Source organism: Ostrinia nubilalis, chromosome 17 (genome assembly GCF_963855985.1).
Source record: "Ostrinia nubilalis chromosome 17, ilOstNubi1.1, whole genome shotgun sequence".
NCBI classification, from domain to species: domain Eukaryota; kingdom Metazoa; phylum Arthropoda; class Insecta; order Lepidoptera; family Crambidae; genus Ostrinia; species Ostrinia nubilalis.
The window spans coordinates 1,289,230-1,298,839 of NC_087104.1; the positions used below are offsets into that span (position 1 = coordinate 1,289,230).

The following is a 9,610-nucleotide window of genomic DNA, read 5'->3' on the forward strand; positions in this document are numbered from 1 at the left end:
CGTGTTACTCCTACTTTTATACTAATTAGTATCAGTTTCCCTTATTATAGACCAACAGCAATCCGCTAACATATTTTTAACCCAAATTCCTTGGTATCTTTCCTCAAAAACCTTCAAATCCTGGTGAAAACTTTCGCCATGCTTAACACTCACGCTTCCCAGGTTCTCAGGAAAAAAATTGAGGTGAGAATGTAAAAAATGAATTTTTAACGACTTATTCACACCCATTCTTTGGTAATTCCTCAATAATTTGGAAACAATTTCTGCATAATTCTCAGATAAATTTATAGTTTCCCAGGAAACTTTTCACTACTGCTTTAAATGAATACCAAGCATCTTTCCCTTACTGGAATTGCTGGGTAATGACGGATAAAGAACTCCTTCAGATTGCAGCACAGGTTTTGTGAGTGATGCAACATCAGGATATTGTATGTTCTTGGTTTTTGTTGTTAAAACCTGTAGTTTCAGTGAGACAGAAGTAACACTTATTAGTGTGATTTGTTGGTTCTCTCCATAACATTGGGGTGCCAAATCGTATATGTTTTCTTTTTCCTGCAGCCTAGTGCAATAATATACTTCTCAAATTTTCGCACACTACACCAGGAACCCATTTTTTATCAGGTTTATTACCGAGATTAGAAAGTAATAGAAATAGGCCCGTTTTACGGCCTTAGTGATTGGTTTCTTCTTTTTTGACAATATAATTTGGCCACAAACACAGCAAAAGTTATTTGGGCTTAATTTACACTGCCTTGGTGATATTTTAAAATAAGTGAAAATGTTAAAATAATACTTAAACGCAATTAAAACAAAGTAGAAACTCCGACACGGCTAACAAGACAGCTTACTTAGGTTAATGTGGATTTCTCAAAAACTAGACGTGATAAAAATATGAGACATATATTTTTGTAATAAGGGGGCTGGTAGAAAACACATCCAATACAAATTATCTTTGGGTAAAAGAAAATCTTTTTTTTTGTAAACTAGTGTTATTAATATTGATTATTCATTAAATTAATCCTATTAGGTAGCAATAGCACATAATTATTCAGGTAAAAAAGTGTGCGTAGCAAATGCAGTTATATTGTCGCAGTTTTTACATAAAAGATTGTTTCTCCTGTTACCTAAATTGAATAGGTAATAACATTGTAATATGTGGTGGTCCACTAGGTGGACCGACGATCTGGTGAAGGTCGCAGGAGGTGCCTGGATGCGAGCGGCGCAGGAACGGTCTTTGTGGAAATCCTAGGGGGAGGGAGGCCTTTGTCCAGCAGTGGACGTCTTTCGGCTGAAACGAACGATGTATAAAGATGATTCGAATATACACCATGGTTCCGTTCTTTAAAGGACATTTAGGCCAAAACTATGGTAAGTTATCATGGTATGGAAAGTTAGCAGACGCTTAACCATAGAGAGACTTAACACCATCTTCCTTCCCACCTCTCATTCCCACCGCTGCAATTCCTGTGTAAACAGGATCTAAACCTTGACCCCCAATAAAAACCCATAGGTACAATAGAAGTTTAATTGTTATGAATGCTATAGCAGTTCACTGCCCACGAAAGAAGATGAAGGCCTGAACTGACGAAGCATTCAGAGAGTGGTTCAGTCGTGGATTCAAGTCCCACCAGAGGCAATACATTTTTTAAGTGTAATTTATGTTCTTCTAGCGGTGCCCGCTACTTTGTACGCGCTGATCCCGTTTTACCCCCTTAGGGGTTGAATTTTGCAAAATCTCGTGTGAGCACCTTAGTTCTAAAAGTTCCCTATGCAAAATTTGAGACTCCTAGCACTTGTAGTTTCTGAGATTTCGTGAGGAGTGAGTCAGTCAGTGACCTTTTACTTTTTATATAGAAGATTTTACAAGAAGGCTACCAATACCGTGTTCCATCCGACTGTTTAAAACACACTATACGCATACGATTTGTGAGATGCACTGTAAAAGTGTAGTGAAGTGAAACTGAAGTGAAGTGTGTAATCAAAGGATATACGGAACCCTCTTTAATTGGAAGCGGTGGCGCCCCCGGGCGTCGAACCTGCACTAAGCAGCCTGTCTCGACGAGTGCTTTTGACAGGTGCATTTACTGAATGAGCTGTAAGCTGTATTGGGTTTACAACTGCGAGATTGTGAGTCCTATTATAGATGGGATAGGTAATAGATTTTAGGGGCACGTGATTTAATTTGATAAGGAATTCATGCCCGTTTTCACCATCAATCCCTATAGTAACACATAATAGAAATTTTGTTTTCAGGGTCACTTAAAAATTAGGGATTGATGGTGAAAACGGGCATTAGTGTATTAATTGACAAGTTAGCTGCAAAAAAATCGATGAGGGACTTTTTCAAAAATAATTTGAAAGTATTTCATGACAATATGTTTGAGAATTAATTAAGTGTACAATGTCCAAATTAATCTCAGATTAATGCTGCAACGTGAATCAGCAAAAGTAGGGTTAAAAATGAATTTGTCAAAAACGAAAATCATGACGAACATTGAAAATGCGAAAAATCACGTCCTACCTGTAGAATTGGTCGACCACTACATCTATCTAGGCCACAAAATCACTCTGAATTCTGAGAATCAGGTTGCGGAAGTAGGAAGGCGCATCGGACAAGCTTGGGCGGCATTCGGGGCAAACAGCCATGTTCTACGCTCCAAGAAAATTGCTCAACACCTAAAGACCAAGGTGTTCAACCAGTGTGTACTGCCGGTCTTCGTGTATGGGATGGAGACCACGACGCTGACAGAAAAGTCTGCTGAGAGACTCCGAGTCGCACAACGAGCAATGGAAAGACAGATGCTTGGCGTCTCCCTACAAGATCACAAAACGAACGAGTGGATCAGAGAAAAGACGAGGATCAGCGACGTGGTGGAAGAGATAGAGAGCCGTAAATGGAGATGGGCAGGACACATTGCACGGATGAACCAGGATCGCTGGGCCAGAAAGACCCTGGAGTGGAGACCCCGCAACAACACCCGCGGCAGGGGAAGACCGCCTAAACGATGGACAGGCGATATCCGGCAGCAGGCTGGAGTGAACTGGATGCGTGTGGCCAGGGACAGAAAACGGTGGAGGGTTGAAGAGGAGGCCTATGTTCGAAGGCGAACCCAAAGGCTGACATAGATAGATAGAATGCATATATTTTGCTGTTTTAATCTGGATTAAAATACAAAATAAAACTTCGATATGTTTCAAAAACTGGTTCATAATATCGATTTCTGCTAACTGGGACCGAATTCGGTTTTCGGGTCGGACGAAACGTATCGCTTCCCAATATTTATAAAATTCCTTTCCAGTCCCTTTTCCCAGAAACTTTATTTTGAAGCTTGCTTTAAAAAAACTTTAGCCATACGAGCAAAATACACACGGCAAAACATTTCGGTGTGCACCTGCTGGGAAGCAGGGAAGTCCTTTGATCTGCCAACCGAGGCGGGCAAACACCGATGCGATCGCTTCGTGGAGGGTAGATGCAGGTTTGGTAAACGTACAAGTAAGTACAAATTACGAAATGAATTTGCAGACTAAGGCTGAGTAATCTGAGAAATCTGTCAAACCCCATACAAAAAGCAATGGTCATTTTTATTATTAAGGTTAAAATAAGATGGTGCAACCCAGCCTTTAAATCCATGGTTATAAATGAGACAGTAACTTTGTACAATGATACCTTTTAGAGGTTGGTTGAAACCAAAAACGCTAGTCTATTTAATCAGTGACACGGCATCTGAAGCTAAAGCAAAGATTCAAGCATTTGGTTGGTAGCGGCCTGCGTCCAGCGCTTTCCTGCTACCTTTATGATGTCGTCGTCGTCGTTACATAAATTACTGAGCTTAAAAGCTTTCCACTTACAAGGCAGAGTTTAAAATGAAAATGACTACTTACATGGACAGTGAAATTAGATTTTACAGCGCAAGGAAGTGACATAAAGGAATTTGACTCACTGACGAAATGAATTTGCTCAACTCTAACGAATACCTATTGTTAAGAACTTTGTAACTTTTGTTCTAACAAATAATACATCGTTCGTTTCAGCCGAAAGATGTCCACTGCTGGACAAAGGCCTCCCCCAAGGATTTCCACAAAGACCGGTCCTGCGCCGCTCGCATCCAGGCACCTCCCGCGACCTTCACCAGATCGTCGGTCTACCTAGTGGGAGGCCTGCCCACGCTACGTCTTCCGGCTCGTGGTCGCCACTCAAGAACTTTCCTGCCCTAGCAGCCATCAGCTCTTCGAGTTATGTGCCCTGCCCACTGCCACTTGATTTTAGCGATTCTGCGGGCTATGTCAGTCACTCTGGTTCTAATACGGATCTCCTCATTTCTGATTCGATCACGCAGGGAAAGTCCGAGCATAGCACGCTCCAAATAAAACATAAGAGCTACTATTGCAAAATGTAGCATAACCTTTAATCCAGTTTTCAATCCCCGTCCCCAGCCAATTGAGTACAAAAATATCTTTATAGGTCCCCGAGACGTCTTCAGCAAACTGAATAAAAGTGTTTCCGGGCTAAATGTAGTAACTTACTGCTGCAGCAGTTAGTAAGTTCAAGAGATTGTACTTGTGGACTTAAATTGAATTTAGCCGGTGCGGAGCGGGATTTAGGGTTGCCAGGTCCAAAAAATCAAAAGCCGGACTCGGTGCTTAATTTGGCCGGACATTCATAGACTACAGGCCCGAATCACATGGATGTCCGTAGTAAATAAGGACCTTAAAGAGGCCCAAGTCAACAGTGATACGACACAGGAGTACTGGGCCAGGACTAAGCCATCTGGAGACGCATGATACGGAGGGTCGACCCCAAATAAAATGGGAATGGGCTAGGCAAAGAAGAAGATTCATAGGCTACAGCCCCTTCCCTTGAATTTGCGGAAAATAATTTCAATGTGCTATCTAATTTTTTGTGCTCTTTTTGGTGTCCCTCAACACGTGATGCCTAGTAGGAGGCCTGCCAACTTTTCTGCCCCAACGGCCATCGTCTCTACGAGCTATGTGCCTCATCCACTGCCACTTGATTTTAGCAATTCTGCGAGCTATGTCGGTCACTTTGGTTCTCCTGCGGATCTTCTCATTTCTGATTCGATCACGCAGGGAAACTCCAAGTATGAACCGCTCCATCGCCCTTTGGGTGACCTTGAGCCTTCTTATGAGGCCAATAGTAAGCGACCACGTTGCGACGCGATGCACTAAGCAAGTGTTTATGGGTTGTTCTACTGCAGCCACGTAAAATATTTAAAACCGGCCGGATGAGAGAATATTTGGCCGGACACGTCCGTAAAAAGCCGAACATGTCCGGCTAAAGTCGGACACCTGGCAACCCTACGGGATGTCTCGCTGTAATGTAATGACTCAAAAATGGGAGCAGTTTTGTTAGGACATTGTAGTACAAATTGCTCGGGTTGTATAAGAACTTCCGGGGAGTGATGTCAGTGAGACAGTTAGAGGTTATAGCAGAAATTAAAGGCTCTTTGATGACTTCCGGGGTCTGATATCAGATGGAGGCTATTAGTAGACGTTGAAGAGAGGGGCTAATCATATTAATTAAGAATAAAGACAAAACAGAGAATATTGCTCGACTTTTTTCGTGAAAAAATGTAATTTATAAATGGAATGAAATTACCTTTGATTGTAATAATTCTTTTCAAGTGCCAATATTAATTACTCTGTGAACCAGTGTTTTTTTCATCAATACTTGGTAGTATATTTATTTATACCCTTAAACATTCAACAGAAATATTAATTTTGATTCGCAATAAATGAAAAACAAAAAGCTGGAATACGCAGATTAATTTCATGATGAAAATAACTTGCTGTTTTACAATTAAAAAAAATGTATTTTAAATTGACCATTTGAAACATGTTGTTGATTGAAATATTTAATGCATTAGTCGCAAGTCTGAATTTCGTTGCATGTCTACACTTATTTATATTATTATTATTATAATGTTAAGTATTGTAAGTGTATTGTCGATGATACTGAATAAATTTTTTTTCTTTCTTTCTTTCTTTCTATTTATGAGTTATTTTCTATCGGTCTTAGAACCGTCTCTCTCTACATTACTAACGCTCGTATTCACAAACATTACTCTGAGATCTCGCAGTGCGCGTGTACGCATAGGGTGACACACGAACCAATCACAGAGCTCTATTCGACGCTGTGCGTTCGATTTGCTCTTCACTTAAGTAAGCATCGTTTGTGAATACGGAAAAGCTACCTGTATATTTAGCAGCGTAATTCTTCAATTGAATCTATTCTTTGATGTGGGTTACACATGGGTCATTTCCTATCGGCCTTAGACCAGTCTCTTACACCCTATATTATCAACTTACCTACATATACAGGGTGGAATTTTGTAATGCCACCTGGAGGGAAAGTACTCTTAATACTGTAGATAGAAAATTTTACTGAAAGAAAACATTTCTTTATTTTTGAAAAGAAAGGAAACTGCATTCAAAGATTTTCCAATTTTTTTCGAAAATTCACTACCATGCCATACAATTTTCTATACATAATTAAAATAATTTAAGATTTCATGGTTTTCCTTTCATTTGATTTGTCAAGTTTGTTAGAGAGATTTCATCCTTATACTTAACCCTAACGATCGATGTAATAAAAATACAGGGTGTAATTTTTAACAGATTTTAGTTGGTTCGATTCCCGGGTGTGGAAAGCAAATTTTTGGAAATCTTTGAATGCAGTTCTATTTCTTTAAAAAAATAAAAGAATGTTTTCCTTGAGAAAAAATTTATATCTACAATATTATGAGTACTTTTCCTCTAGGTGGCATTACAAAATTCCACCCTGTATATCCAGTAGGGTAATTCTACCCGTCTTCCGCGGTCACTATTACTTACCGGGAATACCAGACTACTGCCGGATGCGGTAGTGCAGTATCTGGCAGACCGCGTAATAATGCTGCATGTACATAATGAAACCACAGTCTTCATGCTGTTGCAAGCTGTGCAATCCAAGTAAGGATCTTGGAGATTATCCCCCTGTTTTAAAATGTAATTTCCATACTAAACGTCACTTTAAAACACTGTTCAACGAGCGTGTAAGTTTTATTAGTAAGGGGTATGAATACAACAAAACATTGCGTAATAATATTGTAAACTAGCGACCCGTCCCTGCTTCGCACAGGTAGAATGTATTATATTTAAAAACCTTCCTCTTGAATTACTATTTAAAAAAAAACGGATCAAAATTCGTTGCATAGTTTTTAAGATCTAAGTACCTATACATAGGAACAGACAGACAGCGAAGCGATTTTGTTTTATACTATGTATGTAGTGATCCTTAAGGTAGGTAAGTAACTCTATTTGTCTGTTACCTTTCATGTTTAAACTATTTTTTATTGCGATAATATAATTTGAAGGGGGTGAAATAGGGGGTGAAAAGGTGGGTTAATAATTTCTCATGTAGGTGCCATAAAACGCTGAGGAAAAAAGTTGAGTCTCCTAATTATAAGTTTGCTTTTAAAAACTCTACATCTCTGGCTTTTAATTTTTAATCTTAAATACACTCGGCATCAAATAAATCGCACCTCCCGCGACAAGCACTTATCAAACGTATGCATCCCCACTTCCCACCAACATTGGTACCATTTGAAAGCCTAGTTCTAAACTTCATTTCATTAAAGAAAAGGTTTTTACCCCAAAAATGTGTCTTTACAAGGATCCAGAGTCACTTCTTCAAAAAATAGGTAGTTGCGCAATAGCCATTTTTTATGACTATAAAACTGTTAAGTTGGGATTAATCGCTATCCATCTGTTAAAGAGGACACGTGAGATCTTTATTTGGTTTTTTATCCATAAAAATTGGTCTAATTGATCCCAGAGGCTTTCAAATAACACCAATATTGTTGGGGTACCATGATTGTGTCAGAGGAAAATCTTTAAAGTTCGCGTCGCGGAAGGTGCGGTTTATTTGATGTTGAGTGTAGATAGTTAAATTAGTTTGTCTTATATGTATTGGCGGAAATTAGTTTGATTTGGAGATAAGGAGACATGTAAAGTGCCCCTTAAGGGCCACCTTTTTTACTGTATTTTGACGTTATTAAGTGCCACTAGTGGTCTAATATGAATAAAATATTGATTTTGATTTTGAAGTAGGTGATAACATTTTACAATTAGCAAACAAATCCTTATTGTCGAACACCCCTGGGCTGGCATTATATTGAAAATGAAGATTCTTAACTCACCAAAATGATGGTTGCCGATTAACATCGAATTTCGACGAGCCAAAAAAGCGGGAAAAGTGAAAATAATTCCGTTCCGTTCCACGCAAGGTGAAAATTATTTTGAGCGGCAATCGTTTATCAAAAGCGCCACTCACTGCGGTAATGTTGCGAAAAAATAATATAACACGTCGAATTTGCCGAGCCGTTTATTTATATTGGGGATTGGACTCGTGTTGGCCAAGCTTTTTGTAAAACCTTTATAGAGAAGTTGCTGTGTAGTAACCATCCTATTTTGAACTCTACAGCCTTATATTTAGATTGGAAAATATGTTAGAGTTTCAGCCTCGCCGTTATTGGCTTCCAATTCGCGGTATTGGAATACCTGAAGCTTAAACTTGTGGGTAAATGACGTAGTCACTGTTCATGTTGAGTCATATTTTGTGGCCTAGATTTTCACACGCACAAGTGTACCAAATTATGTAAACCACTCTATACAAAAGCTACTTTATAGACTCTACACACCAAGCCCGGCGGACTGGCGCGATGGCGTTGGCGGCTGCATTCTATGATTTTTGATGACTTGTCAAAAGTCGACGACTCACATGTCGGCGGGTTTTGTGTGTGTATCAATATTATAAGCTGTCATGATCCTACTATTTAAGCACATTTATTGTTCTTAGTCTATCACCTGTATAAAACTTGCTTTAACACTTATTTTTTCTTCTTGTTGTAGGTCTCAATTACTCAGCGAGTGGATGGATCGCCTCTCAACTCTCTTATCTCAAGTAAAAGGTTGACTATTTCTTTACATTTTTAACGTTGCCTATTCTTAGTTTTATCAGGCCTATTCATCTCCGCGAGTTTACATCGAAAACAAAACACGCACGATGGCCCACCTACAGGATACTATTCGACAAGACCTCACATACGAGCGAACATTGACTCACGCACGCGTATTCTTGTGTATGATGGAAGAAAATAAAGAAAATGGTGTACTAAATACTGTGCAGTATTTAACTGCCTAAATAATAATAAAAACGCAGAATGTACTTTTTTAAGTTGCCTCAAGACACTAAGAGGTAAATAAGTAGTTAATATTATTCATGATAATTCATGCTAAATCATGTATTTCCTCCGCCATTTTCCGCAGTTTGGCACCTCACGTCACATCATTTTACCGAAGTCAGCCCTATAGCTTCGGCGCAGTGCCGATCACTGACGTTTGTCAACAAAATGGTGCTTGACTCTTGAGACAGGCTAAATTACACCATATTGTTAATGACATTCAGCATACATTTTTTAAAATACCTTCGCGAAGTAAAACTTCTGTACGTAGTACTTATTATATTATTCTGTGGTTTTATTACAAACTTGTCAATATTAGATGACTATGGCTTGCCGTGTGGGGACGGCCGTAAAAGAATACTTTTCCC

The 9,610-nt window shown here is 39.2% G+C and overlaps 1 protein-coding gene across 1 annotated transcript; it reads left to right on the forward strand.

The window, feature by feature from the left end:
* Window positions 1-2,484: 2,484 nt before the first annotated feature.
* Window positions 2,485-4,782, forward strand: LOC135080189 (uncharacterized). The gene is made up of 2 exons (XM_063974871.1): window positions 2,485-2,890; window positions 4,697-4,782. The coding sequence occupies exons 1-2, from the start codon at window positions 2,485-2,487 to the stop codon at window positions 4,780-4,782; spliced, it is 492 nt and encodes a 163-aa protein (XP_063830941.1).
* The last annotated feature ends 4,828 nt before the right edge of the window (window positions 4,783-9,610 follow it).